The following is a 21,338-nucleotide window of genomic DNA, read 5'->3' as shown; positions in this document are numbered from 1 at the left end:
TAACACATACGTTTGCAAATTGTATAAAAATTAAACATTTCTGGACTGATATTTTTGAAATAATTTCGGAAGTTATTAATACAAAACTGGATCCAAACTCAAAATTAATAATGCTTGGAATATCAGAGCAAAGTTTAACACTCAACAACAAGCCAAAGAAATTTCCTCGACTACAGTATAATAACCGGGAAAAAATTAATATTAAAATTTTGGAAAGGCCCTACGACCCCCACAATTAAAATGTGGATTGTGGAAATGTCGGAGACCCTATATCTAGAAAGAATTAGACTTGTCTTAATGGACAAACAACAACTTTTTGATAAAATATGGGCTCCATTCATTAATTATCTGACGGGATAGATTGGCCCAGCACGAAAACCCAACTGAAACTTGAACTCAGGATTAGATGAAAAGTCATACTTTATAATCTACTAACCTATCTCCAATGACGTATTATAAGTAATCCGTTCCACCTTTTTTGTTTTTTTTGATATTTGTAACTTTTCTCTCTCTTTCTCTCTTTTTCTATATATAAAAAAATAAAATACTAGAAGTAGAAGTAATCGACAATTGAACATTTTAATAGTGTATGACTGATGTATATGAAAAGTTTTTTTACTATAATATGCAACTATACTTTATAATATGTCTACTTCTAATAAAAAAATAAATAAATAAAAAATAAAAAATCACCAATAACAGACACCATCCTCCCCACATGGTCTGTTATAACGAGGGTTACCTGTATACCTGTAATTACATTGGGAGAGAGCTTTCTACATTGAAACATGCTGCCAGCAAAGATGGTAGAAACAGACCCTACAGCACTGTGTAAAAGGCATTGAGACTGAACAGGCAGGGAATAGAGGGATACGGACCATGGGAGAACATGGTAGACAGACGGGCGTGTTCTTGGGCTGTACCCTTCTATGTTCTGTGAAAGAACATGGAATGAAACAAGGTTGGGTGGGTGGGGGATGGGGATATGGATGTCGAATGATACAAGTAATTGAACAGAATTTGCCCTTTATGTGTAGGAAGGAACCGCAGATACTGGTTTACACCTAAGATAGACACAAAATGCTGGAGTAACTCAGCGGGACAGGCAACATCTCTGAATAGAAGGATTGGGTGACGTTCCAGGTCGTGACCGTTCTTCAGACTGCGAGTCAGGGGAAAGGGAGGCACAGAGATAAGGAAGGGTACGGTATGAAAACAAGACATAACTCTCATTGGAGAGAGGAGGAGAAGTAGGCGTACCTTGAGGAGATTTTGCAGTAGAGCAGATGAAATGTGCAGGAAGGAAATGCAGATGCTGGTTGATACAGTTGCTGATGCAACCCTACCTCGGCAACTAAGTTCTACTATGGATTTTGTTGGCCCCTGTCCCACTTAGGAAACCTGAACGGAAACCTCTGGAGACTTTGCACCCCACCCAAGGTTTCCGTGTGGTTCCCGGAGGTTGCAGGTGGTTGCCGGAGGTTGCATGTAGTGGAAGCAGGTAGGGAGACTGACAAAAACCTCCGGGAACCGCACGGAAACCTTGGGTGGGGCGCAAAGTCTCCAGAGGTTTCCGTTCAGGTTTCCTAAGTGGGACCGGGGCATTACTGTGTACTTCAGTTTTGCACCATTAGGAACTGGTTACCTAATATTATTGGTAATTATTATTTTTGTATTATTGATTATTGTACATTTATTTGTGATGTTATTTGTGTTAATCAGCCTGTTAAGCTGCAGCAAGTAAGAATTTATTTGTTCCATTGCTGGTACATAAGACAATTAAACATTTTGGACTCTTGATCCTTGAACACAACCCACAGCCAGTTCGACCTGAATCGGCACATATGTTTCGATCAGTCAGTGTGAGGTCTGGGAGGAGTTGCCATTGGCAACCATCCATCTGCAGCAGCAGAACCAGTTTGTGAGATATTAACTGAAAATTATACTGGCCTTTCAGAATCGGCTCTTCAATTATTAATTCAAGATTATTATTTTGCCTTCATTTCATTAGTCCATTTTTTTTAATTTTTAAGAGACAGCATAATTTGTTTTGTGGAAGATTTTGCATGCATTTACTGAGTAGTCACCTGTTTCTTTCCTGTCGGGACCCTTCTTCAAACCCGAAACATCACCCATTCCTTCTACCCAGAGATGCTGCCTGTCCCGCTGAGTTACTCCAGCATTTTGTGTCTATCTTCGGTGTAAACCAGCATCTGCAGTTCCTCCCTACAAACGTTCCTTTCCTGTTGTTGGTTTCTGCCTGTGCATGACCTGAGGTTCAAGAACAGCATGTTGCTAATGGAGGGGAGGGCACGGCTTATGGATCCCTGGTTCACAAGGTTATTGAGAAACTATTAGGAAAAAGAGGCGTTTGTCATGTATAGGCAGCTGGCATCAAGCAAATCCTGCGTTCAATGTTTCAACGGTGCTTTGTTGTTACCACATGTGAAGTGCAAATGCACAGTGAAATTATTTTCTTACAAACAGTCCAGTAATATCACCACTCCACCCCAGATTAGCAATTGTACAGACATAGTCCACTGAGCCCGCATGCAAGAGACACCATGTTTGGCGCCATTTTCCAAGTCCAGTCCATGCTCTAGTTGTTAATTGCGGTGCCCGATTTAGGCGAGCCCTAGGCTGCTGTGGGCCTCCAACCATGGCCCAGCAACCAGCATCCTCTCCTCGCCTGTCCACCTTTGTTCCCCGGGGGAGCCTCCCACAGCTGACCTCAAGGGGGCAGTAGGCCAGACCCCAGTTCCCTCTCCTCTCCTACCGGCCTATCTCCTCTTCCGTCGTGTCTGTCGTCATTGTCGGCTCCATTCTCCATCCATGTGGAGAATAAATGATGTTGGATTAAACATAAGGGAGAAATCAGAAGTGCAAAAAGTGTTCATGAGGTGGCTTCGGCAGATAGGCTAAAGGAGATTACTAAGAGATTCTACAAGTGGTACAGTACAGCAGTGGAGTGCCAGAGATCCAGGTGTGATCCTGACTGCAGGTGCTGTCTGTATGGAGTTTGCACATTCACTCTGTGGGTTTGGTGTGGATTTTCTCCTGTTTCCTCCCACATTCCAAAGGCCTGCAGGTTTGTAGGATAATTGGCTTCTGTAAATTATCCCCAGTGTTTTGAATAGAACTAGTGTATCTGAGTGATCTTTGGTCAGCATGGACTTAGTGGGCCGAAGGGTCTGTTTCCATGTTGTATCCCATATCTAAACTAAATTAAAGTATACAAAGAATAAAAGGATAACTCGGGAGTGAATAGGTCCCCTTAAGGATCGATGGGGTTGTTGAGGTTTGAAGATGGGCGAGGTTTAAACAAATATTTCTCATCCACCACCAGGGGCACCGCACGATTGGCAGCCCCGCCAACAGTCAGTTTTTTCATCTTTTTTAAAAATGTTCAGTGTGTGTTAAAAGTTCTCCGGTTTGTTTTATGTGGGGGTCGGGGTCGGGGGAAACTTTATTTTCAGTTTCTTACCTTACCGGAGATGCGATTAATTTTCGGATCGCATTCTCCGGTCGTTCTGCGGCCTAGCATCGATGGAACTGGAAGCCTCCTCAGACTGACCTTGGGCCCCACCGCGGGGCGTGGACTTACATCGGAGTCAATCCCTTGCCTGGGTTTGCTCCAACAGCGGCCTGAGGACTTTACATCAGGAGCTCGCAGTCATGGGAGAGGCCGTGGATGTCGGGTACTCCAATGTCGTGGAAAATTCGACCAGCCCCGACGCGGGGTTCGATCATCCGGCGCGGGGTAGCTGACATCCTTCCGTTGCAGGAGCAGATCGCCTCGATGCGGAGGGCCCAGCGCCGTCTTCGAGGGTCAAGATCATCCCGTCAACAGAGGCTCGAGGCCCCCGACTGCAGGAGAGCAAAGGGAAGAGATTGAACTTTTTGTCACCTTCCATCACAGAGAGGAATGTGGAGGAGTCACTGTGGTGGATGTTTATGTTAAAATGTATTTTGTTTGTCCCGTTGCTTTTTATTTGTATGACTGACTTGGCAAATGAAATTCCTCGTATGTTGCAAAACATACATGGCTAATAAAGTATTATTTTGATTGTGATTATTGTGATCTCTGTTTATCTTGGAGAAAGGAATTAAGGGAAATGAATAGTGATGTATGGGAACATAGCCATGTTACAAAAGAGGAGATACTAGAGGTCTTGGCATATTTAGGTAGGTAAATCCCCAGGACCTCATCTAATAAATCCTAGGACATTATGAGAAGCTAAGGAAGAAAATGCAGGGAACTTGCACAGATATTTGTATCATCTTTACCCATGGGTGGGGTACCAGAAGCTAATGTTGTGCCTTTACTTGAAGGGCCTGACCCACGAGCATGCAACTGCATGCGGCAAGCGCGAGCTAACGTGGTCGCTTGAGCCGTACGGCCTTGCGGGGCCGGTCCACTTAGTTCGCTGGAGTCGTATGGAGTTGTGCGGAGCTGGTCCCGACATCGCGTGGGGCTCCGAAAAACTGACATTGTCCAAAAATTCCACGCGGCAACGGCCTGCCGGCCCGCAGCTGCATTGAGGCTGTACGCACCGCCTCGACGGGCGTGCGCAGCGTCTCGACGGGCGTGCGCAGCATCACAACGCCGTACGCAGTGTCTTGACGGCGTACGCCTTCGCTCGAACTTCACATCAACTCATACGGGATTACTCGACCTCCGCTCGGCCCCCGCTTCCAGTTTGGTCGCGCTCGCCTCATGCAGTCACATGCTCGTGGGACAGGCCCTGCACGGGGATCACTCGACCTCCACGTGGCCCCCGCTTCCAGTTTGGTCGCGCTAGTCGCATGCAGTCGCATGCTCGTGGGACAGGCCCTTAAGAAGGGGCTGCAAGTGCAAGCTCGGGAACTATAGGCTGGTGAGTCTAAACATCAATGGTGGGAAACTTACTGAAGGGACAATATTTACCAACATTTGGCAAGGTAAGACTAATTATGGATATTCAGCACAGGCGTGTGTGTGTGGGAAATTGTGTCATAAATTTAATTGAGTTTTTGGAAGAGGTGACAAAGAGTATTGATGAGGACAGAGCAGAAGATGTTATCCATGTGGACATTAAACTAGGCGTTTGACAAGGTCCCGCATCGTTGGCTAGTCTGGAACACTAGATCATATGGGATCCAGGGTGAAGGGGCTGTCCCACTGCGGCCACCTAATCCGCGAGTTCTGGTGAGTTTGCCCTCGACTCATACTCGCAGCATGGTTGAAACGAGGTCTGAGGAGGTCTTTATAACTTTCCTTCATGCTCGAGAGTAGTCCCCGCATACTCGAGGCCTCAGCGAGGTCGCGGCGTATTTTTCAACATTGAAAATTGCCCGCGAGTAAAAAAAGGTCGCCATGGAAAAAATCGCTACATTTTTTATTCGTAGGTTTAGTCGAAGTAAACGGGGAGATGTGATGTGTGGGAGTGAACTGCAGATGCTGGTTTACACCAAAGAAAGACACAAATTGCTGGAGTAACTCAACAGGACAGGCACCATCTCTGGAGAGAAGCAATGGGTAAAGTTTCGGGTCGAGACCCTTGAAGAAGGATCTTGACCCGAATAGTCACCCATTCCTTCTCTCCAGAGATGCTGCCTGTCCCGTTGATAGATGCAACATTGTGTGTGCAAGATTAAGGAACTATTGCTATAGTTACATAAACCTTTGGTGAGACCATAGTTGGAATACCTTCTATGGTTTTGGCCCCTGGCCTAAAGAACAAAATACGTGCCTTGTCTAGGGCTCAGCAGTTCACTAAATTCATTTAGTGCAGCAGACAGTCAGGGTGGGCAGTAGGACATCAAAAACCATAGCCGTGAGCACTGGCTCGCCCCAAGGCTGTGTCCTAAGCCCCCTGCTGTTTAGTCTGCTTACACACGACTGTACTGTTAGACTCAACAACAACTTCATCAACAAGTTCGCTGATGACACAACAGTGGTGGGTCTCATCAGTGACAATGATGAGTCGGCGTACAGGATGGAGGTGGAGCTGCTCACAGGATGGTGCAAATCCCATAACCTCATTCTCAACATGGGAACAACTAAGGAGATGGTAGTTGACTTCAGGAGGGCGGGAAAACAACACCATACACCTCTGCACATCGATGGAGCTGATGTGGAAAGGGTCAGCAGCGTGAAGTTCCTAGGACTCCTAGGATGACCTGACTTCCATGACCAACACCACAGCACTGGTCAAGAGAGCCCAGCAGCGACTACACCCTCTCCGAAGACTGCGGACAGCAGGTCTCCCCACTACACACCTACGAACTTTTTATAGGGGGACAATCGAGAGCACATTAACCTACGGCATCACTTCCTGGTTCGGGAGCTGCAAGGCGTACGAACGGCACCAACTAGACAGGATTGTGAAGACCGCCAGCAGGATTATTGGTGCTCCACTCCCTTTCCTGCTGGACATATACAGGAAGAGATGTATCAACAGAGCCATCTCCATCATCAAAGACCCCTACCACCCATCGCATCACATATTCTCCATCCTGCCATCTGGGCAGAGGTACAGGAGCATTAGCTGCAAAACCAGCAGGATGCTCCTCAGCTTCTTCCCGTAGGCTATAAGACTGATAAACGGACTTTGCCCCCTGCCAAAGTATCGCGCACCAACCACCAACCTGGACACACTGCAGCAGAGCCACAGTCGTGCCGCTGCCGTTCGGAACGCCTGTTGATGTTTAGTAGAGAGTAGAGTGTTTAATTTGTTCATGATGATATATGTATTTTTATTTCTATTTATTTTTTACTGCACACTGAATGGACACTGGTTGAGCAACGTTTTTTTGTTTTCTCTGGGTATGTGAGTACTCAGGAAAATGACAATAAAGATATACATACATACATACATTAGATTGATTACTTAGAAGAACTTAGACAAATTTGCACATATGGTTCTTAGAAGAGCTGGCAGGGTAAATGCTGAGAAGATTTTGTCCTGGACTGGAGAGTCTAGAGTTGGAATCAGAGTCTCGGGATAAGGGTTTGGCAATTTAGAGTTAAGACGAGGAAAAAATTATTTCACTCAGAATTTTATGAATCCTTGGAATTTTCTACCATGCTGGTCTGCAGAAACTTGGTCATTAAGTGTATCCAAGATTTACTAACTGAATTTTGCACTGTAAGGGATATGATGGGGAATACGGTGAACAGCCTGGTGTTATGGAGTGCTGGATAGAGCTTGAGGGAACAAATAGCTGACTATGTACTAGTATATTTATTACAATTGTGACTACTTTTCAAAAATCACATGTAAAGTGTGTAAAGTGTTTTGGGATGCCTTGAAAGCTCTGCATAAATGCAAGTCACTTTCTGGAGTCAAAATTATTGAATCCACATTTGCAGCTTGTCGTGATGGGTTTTGAACTCACAACATTTGTGTTTCTTGTCCCCTGACATACTCACCAGCCCACTGTACTCTACATTCAATTTGGATTGCAACAATGCAGAAATTACCAATGATTTCGGAAATTGCTTTATTGTTTTAATGAGTATCACAGTGCATGAGTGCCTTGTGGATTAATTCTAATTGAATTGCTTCATTCTAGATGTACCCATGTGCTTATCTTCTCCAAGAGCGCATCCAGTTGAGACCGACTGATGTACACTCCATAAGACTGCAATGCTAAAGAGGTACAATTCACTCACTTCTTTCATGCACCCAGCACACTTATTTATTTTGAAGTGCACTGGTGGCTGCATCTATTTTATAATGCATGAAGTGAATGTAAATGATTTAAACTGCAGGATCACCCAACAACTGCATTTGAGCTCTTACCAACAAGAATTTCATTTATCATTATTACTTAAAAAACAAAAAATCGATGGAGGGAATAAAATCTCGGGCAATTCTTTGAGTGCTAGGCTGGATAAACAGGAGGAATGAATTGGGGATGAGTCAGACTGTGTTTCAGCAATGTTATCGAGATTATTGTTGGACAATAACAACAGGGGAACAAAAGTACTGTGGTATGTACTGTCGACTCTGGCAAGAGCAGGTGTGTTTCTCCACTGTGCCCAATATCACAGCATTGAAAAGAAAGGTGGAGTGTAGGGTTTGTATTTAATCATCATTGAATTATAGAATCATGGAAACAAGTCCTTTGACCCAACTTACCCACACCGACCAACATGTCCCATTTGCACTAGTCCGACCTGCCTGTCTCTTAAACATTGCGGTAGTAATGTAGTTGAGATTTGTGAGTTAGCCTCAACTACCACTTTCGGCAGATCATTCCATGCACCTGCACCCTTTGTGTGACAAAGTTGCCCCTCAGGTTCCTATTACATTTTTCCCCCCTCACCTTAATCCTATGTCCTCTGGTTCTCGATTCCCCTACTCTGGGCAAGGGACTCTGTGTGTCTACCCAATCTATTCCTCTCAAGATTTTGTACACCTCTATAAGATCACTAGCCTGCTCAACCTCTCCCTATAGCTCAGGGCCTCGAGCCCTGGCAACATCCTCGTAAATCTTCCCTCCACCTTTTCCAGCTTGACAATATCTTTCCTATAACATGGTGCCCACTGTGCCAAAAGTCTTTTTGACCACTCTATCTACCGGTGGTGCCACTTTCAATGAACTATGTACCTGCACTCCGAGATCTTGCCGCTCTACAACACTCCCCACAGCCCATTCACTGTGTGGGTCCTGCCCTTGTTAGTCTTTCCAAAATGCTAAATTTCTCAGTATTAAATTACATCAAGCATTCCTCAGCCCACCTCCCCAACCGAACAAGATCCGACTGCTATTTTTGACAACCATCTTCCCTATTTACACTACCACCCACTTTTGTGTCATCTGCAAACTTACTAATCATGTCATGATCGTTCTCATCCAAATCCAATGATACAGATGACAAATAGCAACGGGCCCAGCATCGAATCCTGAGGCACACCACTGGTTACAAGCCTCGATTCCAAAAAGCAACCTTACACCATCACCCTCTGCTTCCTTCCATGAAGCCAATTTTCTATCCATTCATTTATTTATCTCTCCATGGATCTAGAGCAGCCTACCATGTGGAACCTTGTCGAATGCCTTGTTACAATCACTGTGATATCATGAAACTTAATCATGCGAGTAGATAAGAAAAGTGCCACGATGCAGTCTCTTGATTCATGACTCTTTGGTCCAGGCTTGATAGGTATTTCCCATTCCACTTCCCACGTGTTTATAAGTAGCACTGATTGCTATCTATGAAGGGCATATTCCATGTGATTTTTGTTATTATACGTATGTGCTGGGCACAGTTTGGCATGGATAGGCACAGAGTGCTGGAATAACTCAGTGGGACATGCAACAGCTCTGGAGAGAAGGAATGGGTAATATTTTGGGTCGAGCCCCTTCTTCAATCTGAATAAGTGCCTCGACCCAAAACGTGAGTCTGAAGAAGGGTTTTGACCCGAAACGTCACCCATTCAATCTCTCCAGAGATGCTGCCTTTCCCGCTGAGTTACTCCAGCATTTTCTGCCTATCTACCGTTTAAACCAGTTACTGCAGTTCCTTCCTATACATTGTTTGGCATGGTATGCATTGATAGGTAAGACATACCTTGTTGGGTGCAGCATGCTTGGTTGAAGTGGCATGTATTTTGTGGCATGATAGATTGTGAAACATAGACATTTCAAAGCAGGAAGTAAGCATTTTGTCTGATGCATCTCACTGATCATGATATGCCTACATAGTTTGGTGTGCCCTGCATTGTTGACTGCGATATCTACTTTAGGTTGGCATTGATAGCTATGACATAGATTGTTAAGATATTGCTGGTTATGATATATATTATGTGCAGTAAAAGTTCTGTTTATGAGGTGCATTATTAAGTAGGATATACATTGTTCAGTAATACATACATGAATAAATAAATGAATGAATGAATGAATGAATAAGTTTATTGGCCAAGTGTGTTCACATACAAGGAGTTTGCCTCTGCTCGCAAATGATTCCCATTTGCATTACAGCAGCATTGTTAGGCTGGTATGTAGCTTCATTTCTTAGGTCTGACATACATTTCTAAGTGTAACATGCATTATTGCATCAAAATTCATTGTAAATATAATTCCATTATTATGGTTGACAGTAGCGGTTAATTACTAATTTATAGTATTTTTGTTTTTACTTATTTTTGACTGTGGGTTATTACATTTATACGTCTGTTAAGCTGCAGCAAGCAAGCATGTGATTGTTCCATTGTTGGTGCTCATGACAATTAAAGATGCATAACTACAATAATCTTGTTTGGTCTTGCATACATATTTGAATATGGCATGCATTGTTGAATATGGCATGCAGTGTTGAACTTGGCATGCATTGTTGAATATGGCATGCATTGCTGAACAGCATGCATTGTTGAATATGGCATGCAGTGTTGAACTTGGCATGCATTGTTGAATATGGCATGCATTGTTGAATATGGCATGCATTGTTGAATATGGCATACAGTGTTGAACTTGGCATGCATTGTTGAATATGGCATGCATTGCTGAACAGCATGCATTGTTGAACACTATTGGATATGGCATTCATTATTAGACGTTATAAGTGTTGGAGATTGTGTTATTACACTCACCCTATAATTACATCCTACTATTTCTTTCTCTCTCAAATACATTGAGCTTGACTTTAAATGCATCTATGGCAAAAGACTTCAACTAATTCACGTGGCTAGAGATTTACATTCTCACTACTCCAGTCACAGAAGTTACTTGTCAATTCCCTACTGGATTTATTAAAGACAGCTATATGAATAGTTTTGCACTCTGCAGGAGCTCCTGTTCATTCCCTCAAACCCTTTCCTAATGTTAAAGAATCATAATATCAGAGTTATACATGGGGGATTTCAATATGCAGGTAGACTGGGAAAATTAGGTTGGTACTGGACCCCAGGAGAGGGAATTTGTAGAGTGCCTAGGTAACGGTTTCTAAGAGCAGCTTGTAGTGGAGCCTACCAGGGAAAAGGCAATTCTGGATTTGGTATTGTGTAATGAACTGGATTTGATACGGGAGCTTAAGGTAAAGGAACCATTAGGAGGTAGTGACCATAATATGATAATATTCACCCTGCAATTTGAGAGAGGAAGATGAAATCGGATGTGTCGGTATTACTGTTGAGCAAAGGTGACTACAGAGGCATGAGGGAGGTACATAACGAGTAAGAAAGAGGCAAGAGTGGACATTGGACTGCTGGAAAATGATGCTGGAGAAGTGATAGTGGGGAATAAAGAAATGGCTGGCAAATTGAATGCTTTTTGTATCAATCTTCCCAGTGGAGGGACACCAGCAATGTGCCTGATATTCAAGAGAGTCAGGGGCTGAAAGTTAGTGGAGTGGCTTTTGCTAAGAAGTCACAGCCCAATGAAACCAATGTGTAGGAAGGAACTGCAGATGTTGGTTTACACTGAAGATAGATAAAAAATGCTGGAGTAACTCAGCAGGACAGGCAGCATCTCTGGAGAGAAGGAATGAGTTTTCGGGTCGAGACCCTTCTTCAGACTGGGAGTCAAGGGAAAGGGAGACACAGAGATAAGGAAGGGTAAGGTGTGAAAACGAGACATCAAAAGAGATGCTGAACAAGGAAAATGTAGAATTAATCGTTGTTCATTGATCAATGAAACCAATATTTAGTGGGCTTCGGGTGAAGTTATGTTGGGCAGCAAACCCAACGTGTAAATTTACCAATGATTCTTCAGTAGCACCACCCTGATCCGTGACCTCCATGTTGCAGCAAGTATAAGGCTTCAGGTGGATGGGAACAGCAGCAGGTTCTCTTCAATACACACCATCTGAGCTGGAGATAAAGTGGCCTCATCTTCATCATGTCTGGGTCAAATTCCTGGCATACACATCGCTGTGGATAATCCAGGAGTTCAACTCAGGGTGTATAGCTGTCAAAAATGTGGTTCACAACCACATATCAAAGGTAGACAAAAGTGCTGGAGAAACTCAGCAGGTGCGGCAGCATCTATGGAGCGAAGGAAATAGGCAACGTTTCAGGCCGAAACCCTTCTTCAGACTGATGCAGGGTGGGGGGGGGGGGGGGGGGGGGGGGAAGAAGAAAGGAAGAGGATGAGCCAGAGGACTGAGGGAGAGCTGAGAAGGGGAGGAGACAGCAAGGGCTACCGGAAATTGGAGAAGTCAATGTTCATACCGCTGGGGTGCAAACTGTCCATATGAGGTGCTGCTCCTCCAATTTCCGGTGGGCCTCACTCTGGCCATGGAGGAGGCCCAGGACAGAAAGGTTGGATTCGGAATGGGAGGGGGAGTTGAAGTGCTGAGCCACCGGGAGATCAGGTTGGTTAATGCGGACCGAGCTGAGGTATTCGGCGAATCGATCGCCAAGCCTACGCTTGGTCTCACAAATGTAGATCAGCTGACATCTAGAGCAGCGGATGCACTGAGTTTCTCCAGCACTTTTGTCTACCTTCGATTTTCCATCATCTGCAGTTCCTTCTTGAACACATATCAATGGTCAACTTGGAAAAGGCAGCGATTCTGGTTTTGTTCTGAAACCGCCTTCAGTTGGATAGCTGGTGAGAATTTGTTACCCTGGTTTTCATATAGAGCCAGTTGAAACATATACAAATAAGAGAAAATAAAAACACACTGTGCTGGATGTAACTCAGCAGGTCAGGCAGCATCTCTGGAAGACATGGATAGGTGAGGGGGGCGGGGTTTAATTACCAGATGTGTGTACAAAAGGCGAGAGATAAAAAGGAAACAAAAAGAGACAAAAGGGACCTTATCTTATAACTTTTTGACTATTTTTCACGTTTCTCCTTTGTCCATCCATCTTCTAATCAAAACACCCCCTATCTATATCCACTTATCATTTACCAGTCTTAGTTCTACCCCACCTCAATCTGAAGAAGGGTCCTGACCCGAAATGTCACCTATCCATGTCCTTCAGAGATGCTGCCTGACTCACTGAGCTACTCCAGCACATTGTGTTTTTTTACAGTTCCTTGTATCTACTGATATGAATGGGCAGTTTCCAGAAAGGTGCAGGAAGAATTAAAAAATATAACCTCCCTGTTTTATGCATTCCTTGCAGGATGAGTGGGAGGTACATATGGAGCGTGGGTAAGTGGATTGTCCTGCTCACGATTTGCCTGGTAACTACTCTGGGAAAAGTGAGCTTAGCATCGACACATCAACGTAGCCACTCGGGTAAGTACACACATACTCTGTGCTTATTTTGCTATCCATGTTTATAACTGTTCTGGATGTGAATATTATCTAAATATTGGATGGCTGTGCTTGTATAGACTTGGTCAGGTCCCATCTTGAGTTTTGTATTCAATCATGAATTGTGGAATTCATTGCCACAGAAGGCTGTGGAAGCCCAGTCAATGGATATTTTTAAGGCAAAGATAGATAGATTCTTGATTAGTACGGGTGTCAGGGTTATGGGGAGAAGGCAGGAGAATGGGGTTTGGAGGAAAAGATAGATCAACCATGATTGAATGGCAGAGTACACTTGATGGGCCGAATGGCCTAATTATGTTCCTTTCACTTATGAACGAATGAACTACACATCAGGAGTGAAGGTAATGCAACTCAATACAACTAGCATGAGTTTAAAGGGTATGAATTATGAGGGCACTTTGCAGATAGCTGGCTGGAGTTTAGATGGCGGAAATAAAACCAAGGTGTATAAAGTGATGAGAGTTTCTGTTCGGGTAGATGGAGAGATACCATTTTTCCTATTGGGGGATCAGGAACAACAGGAAATAGTACATTCAGAGCTAGTATATTCAGGAAGCACCTATTCTCTAAGGCATTAGAAATCTGAAAGCCTCTTCCTCAAAATAGCTACATTTCTTGAATTCAATTGAGTTTTCAGAAGAGAAATGTATTATTTTGGTTGGGTTTTCAGTATCGAGAGATATGATGGATGAATGGGACCAAGGTACATTTCATCTACAGTGTAACGTAGGATTGTGGAACTAAATGGTCTCCTCCTCGGCCTGACTGACTCTGCTAGAGCACATGAGGTTGAGAAGCTAAGCAGAAAAGTTAGTGCAAATTTGATGAACTCTTCATCAAAATATCTTTATCAATTTTGGAGGATCGGAAATAGTGGATAGAGATAATAGTTTCTGTATGATATTCATACAGAATGTATGTGTGAATATCTGTATGATATTCTAGAGCCCAGTCCACCACAACAACCAGTGTCCCTCTATTGCCTCTGTCTACATTTCATGCTGGCTCGGAAAAGTAGCCAGCATAGAACCATGTAAACATAGAAAAATAGGTGCGGGAGTAGGCCATTCGGCCCTTCGAGCCAGCACTGCCATTCAATATGATCATGGCTGATCATCCACAATCAGTGCCCCTTTCCTGCTTTTTCCCCATATCCCTTGATTCCTTTAGCCCTAAGAGCTAAACCCAACTCGCTACATAATCTCAACTCTCAACATAATCAAGGTCTACTTGCATCCTACCCATTCCCTCTTCTCCCCTTTCCCATCAGTCAGAAGATACAAGGGGTTGAAAGCATGTACCGCCACATTCAGACACTTTTCCCACTATGATCAGTCTACTGGGACGACAGATGGCACAATGGGCTAAGTGTTCGGCTGGCAACCGGAAGGTAGCCGGTTCGAATCCCGCTTGGAGTGCATACTGTCGTTGTGTCCTTGGGCAAGACACTTCACCCACCTTTGCCTGTGTGTGAATGTGTGTGAGTGATTGGTGGTGGTCGGAGGGGCCGTAGGCGCAGATTGGCAGCCACGCTTCCGTCAGTCTGCCCCAGGGCAGCTGTGGCTACAGAAGTAGCTTACCACCACCGAGTGTGACTGAGGAGTGAATGAATAATGCGATGTAAAGCGCCTTGAGTATTAGAAAGGCGCTATATAAATCCCATCCATTATTATTATTATTATTACTGAACAGTCCTTTCATAAGGTAATGGAGTGTACTCCACTCCCCCATACAATGTTGCTGTGGCCCATTCACTTTTTAAAACTGTGCACTTTCTCTGTATCTGGAACATTATATTGTGAACGCTGGTTGTATTTTCACTTTGCACTACCTAGTCGTACATGTGTGTCGCTTGATTGTACTCATATGTAGTATGAATTGACTGGACAGTATGTGAAACAAATGTTTTTCACTCTCTCTTGGTACACGTGAAAATAACAATAAACCAAGCCAAACCAATAGTTATTCCAGTGGAAAATAGATGTAATGTAGGGATACAGAACCAAAATTGCACACAGTAAGATCACACAAACAAGGACGAGGGAGGTAAGATTAGATGATGGTTTTAGACTGATGTAGATTGAAGGAAAAGTATTAACCAAGATTCTGGGGAATTTACCTCTTGTGAGCATCACAATCATGCCAAGGGATTATTCACGTCCACTGCAGAAAATATACTGGGCACATCCGCTGTTGCAGGTCGCATGTAGCACTGCACTGGGAGGTCAGTCCAAGCCGCTGAGGTTTGCCTCCCGTTCCGACGTCGGAGTTCCATCATCCCGGCAAGCGGACTTGAGTGGCGGGCCGGCCGTAGCGACGACTGTGGAGGGGGTTATATGTCCACGGGTGAACATCAGGAACATCAGAGGAAGATGACTGACTTTGGTGCCTTCACCCACAGTGGGAAACTTTTTGATTCTGCTGTGTGGGGATGTTTTATGTTGGACTCTATTGTGTGTTGTGTTCTTTATTTTATTGTCTAGCTGTACGCAAAAACAAATTTCAGACTTGCTCTGACAATAAAGTAGTATCGTATCGTATCGTATAAACCAGGGATCTGAGGAACAAGAGTGGAAGGGTTTGGACTACTTGTTTACATGGATGATATTTGTTACTTATGGCAGAGAAGGAGGCTAATCAGCCCATTCAGTCTTTGCTGGCTCTTAGAGCAATCAATACCATCCCATTTGCCAATCTTTCCCGTAAGCTATTTTCGTACATGCTCAGCATCATGACTGTAATTCTCCGACCACCCATCTACGCTAACCTTTCATTAACTAATTCACCCACCTTTGGTGAATCAAACCTTTAGTGCACCTTTGGGATGTTGGAGGAAAATGCACTCAATGGAAAGCCATGAAGTGACAGAGGGAATTAACCTACTGCACTCAGGCAGCACGAGAGGTCAGCATTGAACCTGGGTCTCTGGAGCTACGAGACAACAGTGCTGACTGCTTGCTACTGTGCAGCTCCCCATAGCTCACACCTTATCCTGTGTGACATTGTGTGCACAAGGAGATATCATCGTCTTTATTGCATGAAAATAAGCCTGGATCCCAGCAGTATCTTATACCCTGTCATGAATACCAAGTCACACATATAGAGATGAGGACTGTTGACCAAAGCACTTGTCATATAAGTAGGTGTAATCGGAGGGAAGTGGGAAATAACATTGGATATGTTTAAGGAAGAAATTCCAGAGCAAAGAGTCTAAAGAAACTGCAAATATTGTTGCCAGTGATGAAGCAATTTCAAGTGGGCTGTGTGAAAGGCTGGAAATGAAGAGGGCTGAAATCGTGGGACTCTGTAGAGCTGGGGAAAGTCACAAAGATAGGATTAGATTGAGGCCAAGGAGTCATTGCATTGTCGAGGATTCCAACATCGAGCCACTTTTAGGCGGGTATGATAAATGCCCACTGATTATAAGCCAAAATTAAGCTGACTTCTATGCCTGCTCTTTAATCCAGTAAGCACCTTGCTGGTTGAATGCTTTGGAGTCCGGTCATGAACTGTGAGAAGCCCTGAGAGGCAATTAAAATGTGTTTCCCACCCAGGAGAGCTGGGCCTATTATTGCCTTTGACTAGTGTTCTAGATTACATGCCCAAGAGGCTGAAATGGCAGTTAGAAACTGGTTTGGTAATGAGATTTTTTAACTAACTCTTCGTAATAGCAGACAGTCACTTCTCCAAGCAGATCAATGGTGCATTGTGCAATGCACATGTAAGAAATGGTTTATCCACAGTTCTTAATGGGAGGGAGTAAAACCTATTGGTAAAATTTATTAACATGTCCTTGTAGCTATTGGTCTGTTTCCCTGGTACCTGATAAAGCAGTGGTGTTAGCAGGTATTAGCAAGATTGTTCCATTCCATATTCCCACCTTCAAAGAAACCTGTCTGCAAAAGCCTTAATTGAATTCATTACTACAAACATTTCATTTTGATTGAAACAAGTCACCAGTCAATGCCTTTGTCATTTGCCAGTGTGACCCATCTTGAAAATGTCCACAGTGATCTGCCACTCATTTATCAAAATTAATTGTTTTTTAATTGTTTATCAAAAGGCAGCAGCAGAAATATTGACAGCCAGGGTTAGAGCACAGCTACAGATAATGAGAATCCACTCAGAAATATATTAGTTCCCAAGCATAAATTGTGTAAATATGTTTTTATTGCCCAACCGCAGTTTCCTCAGGGATTAAGAGGTAGGATTCGTGTTAAGTGTAGGCTGAGTAGTTTATTGTAGTTTAGCTTATTATTGTCACACGTACCGAGATACAGTGAAAAGTTGCGTTGGTTCGCCCCATCCAGTCTACAAGAAGGCTATACATGATTACCATCAAGCCATCCACAGATACAGGATAAAGGGTATATTATTTAGTGCAAGATAAAGTCCGACAAAGTCCGATTAAACATAGTTCAAAGATCTCCAATGAAGTAGATGGTAGGTTGGGACCATACGCTTGTTGGCGAGAGGGTGGTTCAGTTGCCTGATAACAGTTGGGAAGAAACTTGTTATTTATTATTAATGACTCTTTCTTCTTCTTGCGTATGGCGTGCACAGCCTAAAGTTGTAGGACAAACTTGTTCTATTTGATCTTATTTGATTGTGCACGCCAGGTTGATTGCATTCGTTGAAACAGTGCGGACCACGTGAAGGTTGCAAACTTCCACCCCTTGATGATTCCTGATGTGGCTCGGTGCTAATTTTGTTTGATTACACTTCCGTGATTTACTTTGTTAGATGTTGCCATGTACATAGATCTAGCTCTTGACTGGTTAACAGTGCATGCATGGTATACAGGGGTCAGAGTCCAGCATTTTAAGCATACACCCACCACTTATGAAAACTCCTGACTGAATCCATATCTTCGGTAGACAACAATGCTGGAGAAACTCAGCTGGTGAGGCAGCATCTATGGAACGAAGGAATAGGTGGCATTTCGGGTCAAGACCTTTCTTCAGATTGATGTGGGGGTGGAGGGGGGGTGGGGGGGGGGAAGAAGAAAGGAAGAGATGGAGACAGTGGGCTGTGGGAGAGCTGGGAAGGGGAGGGGAAGGAAGGAGAAAGCAAGGACTACCTGAAATTGGAGAAGTTCCAACTGAAAATGTTCATACCGCTGGGGTGTAAACTACCCAAGCAAAATATGAGGTGCTGCTCCTCCAATTTGCGGTGGGACTCACTCTGGCCATGGAGGAGGCCCAGGACAGAAAGGTCGGATTTTTCCAGCATCTGCAGTTCTTTCTTAAACAAGAATCCATGTCTTCAATCTCCCTAAAAGGAACAGGAAATCGCTCTGACTAAGGCCAACCACCTCACCTTCATTTTACCTTACGCTAACTGGAGCAATTGTTTTTGAATGCTGCAGCACTGAGGTGAAGCTGATTGGCAACCCTTGATATACTTCAAATCTATTGATGAATAGCACAAAGGTAGACACAAAATGCTGGAGTGACTCAGCGGGACAGGCAGCATCTCTGGAGAGAAGGAATGGGGATGTTTCGGGTCGAGCCCCTTCTTCAGACCGAGAGTCAAGGGAGAGGGAGACACAGAGATATGGAAGGGTAAGGAAATGCTTAAGGAAATATAGAATGGTTCATTTTTAGCTGAGAGGAAGGTGACAAGGAGGCAGAATAAATTCTTTGTTTTTGCATACAATACACAAGGTACACAGAGAGTCGCCACATATCTAGCGCAGACGAAGTGGCAATGTACTAATTAGAATCCTGATGGTCACTCTTTGTTCTAGGTGGCCCCTCGCCACCGCATCCTTCTTTGCTCTCATGGCCCCATCCCCTACGAGTCCCTCTTTGTTCTCATGGCCCGACCATCTCGCCGCAGCTCGACCTCGGCTCATCTGCCTCTCACTTATCAACTGCATTTTAAAATAAACCAATGAAATATTTAATGTTTGCTGGGAATTGGTTGATTTTATCAAAGGACAACCTATCCCCAAAACAATAATTTGTAGCGGCACCTGCTGGTGCTCGCAAGTATCGAACCCTGCGGTCGGAATCCGCGCGCTCGTGACTCTAGGAAGGGTCGTGTTTTCGCGCGGTTTTCAGTCATTGTGAGACCACCGTTGTGGTCAATTGTGTTTTCGGTGGCAATTGTCAAGACCGTGAATCACATTGCGAATAAATTTGATTCAAACCAACCGTCTGTTGTTTTGATCCGTCAAATATGCACCAATTTTATAACGAGGAATGTCAAATAACTAACTCAGTATAAATATTTGCGGGTAGACTTTACACTCAGAGGATTGTAACAGGAGTTGGCTGAAGCTGAATATAGAGTGGGCATGGTCAGTACTGTGGGAACACTGCACTCTCAGTGCATTTTTCCTGTCCCCAGGGGCTGATGGTTTGCATCCCAGTGTACTTAAGGAGGTGACTCTTGAAATCGTGGACACATTGATGATCATTTTCCAATGTTCTATAGATTCAGGATCAGTTCCTGTGGATTGGAGGGTAGCTAATGTTATCCTACTTTTTAAGAAAGGAGAGAGAGAGAAAACAGGGAATTATAGACCAGTTAGCCTGACATCGGTGGTGGGGAAGATGCTGGAGTCAATTATAAAAGATGAAATAGCCGCACATTTGAAATAGCAGTAACAGGGTCGGTCCGATTCAGCATGGATTTACGAAGGGGAAATCATGCTTGACTAATCTTCTGGAATATATACTTAATGGATTTAAACATTGCTTTGTCCTTTGTGATTTACATATTAAAATTTCTTGTGTGTGCAGAATTTTTCTGAGGTTTATTTGATCTCCTCATGGGAGCAGATTGTTGGCATTGTCTTGCTGAGGAAGGTGTCACTTGGTAATATTGAACAGATCCCTGCCATTGTTTCTTCCGCAGTCCTCTCTGGATCAGCGTCTGAAATGCATGCATGATCACCTGACTTAGTTATTCCCCTCTTTACCTCCTGCTGGAAATGTAATTTACACGCTAGCTCCAGATTCCATCTCCTATTTTCACAAGGTAGCTTTTTGTAACATGTATTTCAACTCCTACATTCCATTATTACGTGTTGGAGTTGTTAGGAGGTGCTAACACACTAGCTCTTGTTGTTTGAATTATTTCTCTCTATACCTTGAGTCATAATTTTGTTTTAGGCTCAACTGCTTCCCTTCCCCTCTCCCTCAAGATCTGTGAACAGAAAGTGAATCATGTTCTTGGTTCTTGGTTTCTTGGTCCTCCAAAATATTCCAAATGGAATTTAAACTGGAGGTGTTCTGAGGCTCAGTAACTCAGCAGAAAGATAACAGGTTGAGCTGAGCTCCACTTGTACATGCCTCACATTCACTCCATGTGCATCCCATTTGGCAGCACCAACCTGTTACTGCTCTGCTCTCCATTGGAGCCAAAGGCTCTCCTGTCATATTGGGGGGAATGGTTGGGGTGGGAGATTGCAACCTTCACATGGTCCACCCTGTTTCGACGAATGCCATTAACCCGGCGTGCACAATCAAATAAGATCAAATAGAACAAGTTGTCCTACAACTTTAGGCTGTGCACGCCATATGCAAGAAGAAGAAGGGTGGAATGGTATGCGAATGACAATTAGGAAGCTGGAACCTAATGACCCGCACACAATGCTGATCAAAGATCCTATAGTGGAGCAAGATAGACCACTCCTTCTAAATGCAATGGGCTGACGTGTAGTACGCAACGGAGCGGAACATGGGCCTTTTTTTCATCCATTTCAGTAACCCGACCCGACTCGCAGTGTAATGAACATTGCGGGGAACAGTTTTTGTTAATAAATTATAATTCTGAATATGAGGAGAAGATTTTTACCAAATAACTTTTATTTTTACGAGGATGTTTCCGTAACCGACTTCCGTCTCTTTGCTCCGCTATGGGATCTTTGGTGCGGAGACGGAAGTCGGTTACGGAAATGGGGCCGAAAATTACCCATGAATCTGCCCATGACAGTACTACGTCTTTTTCGTCGAGTGATCTATCTTGCTCGCTGTAGGATCTTTGATCCTGATAGTCCCTGGCAGCTTGAACATCAACCATAGAACAGTATCGCACAGGAACAGACTCTTTGGCCCACGATGTCAGTAAGACCAATTTAAACTAGTCCCACATGCCTGCATATCCCTTCATT

General features: G+C 43.9%; 1 protein-coding gene across 2 annotated transcripts in view; it reads left to right on the top strand.

Annotated features, from left to right (window-relative positions):
• LOC116986713 (chemokine-like protein TAFA-2) overlaps positions 1–21,338 on the top strand; it is a 111,952-nt gene that overhangs the window by 70,075 nt on the left and 20,539 nt on the right. The window contains exons 2-3 of one of the 2 annotated variants that reach the window (XM_033042308.1): positions 7,558–7,642; positions 13,062–13,177. In XM_033042308.1, the coding sequence (XP_032898199.1) occupies positions 7,632–7,642; positions 13,062–13,177 (127 nt within the window). In that variant the 5' untranslated portion in view covers positions 7,558–7,631. The remainder of the gene's footprint in view (positions 1–7,557; positions 7,643–13,061; positions 13,178–21,338) is intronic. The other variant, XM_033042309.1, reaches the window with a different exon arrangement.

This window comes from Amblyraja radiata, chromosome 24 (genome assembly GCF_010909765.2).
Source record: "Amblyraja radiata isolate CabotCenter1 chromosome 24, sAmbRad1.1.pri, whole genome shotgun sequence".
NCBI lineage: Eukaryota > Metazoa > Chordata > Chondrichthyes > Rajiformes > Rajidae > Amblyraja > Amblyraja radiata.
This window is presented reverse-complemented; position numbering and strand designations above follow the sequence as displayed.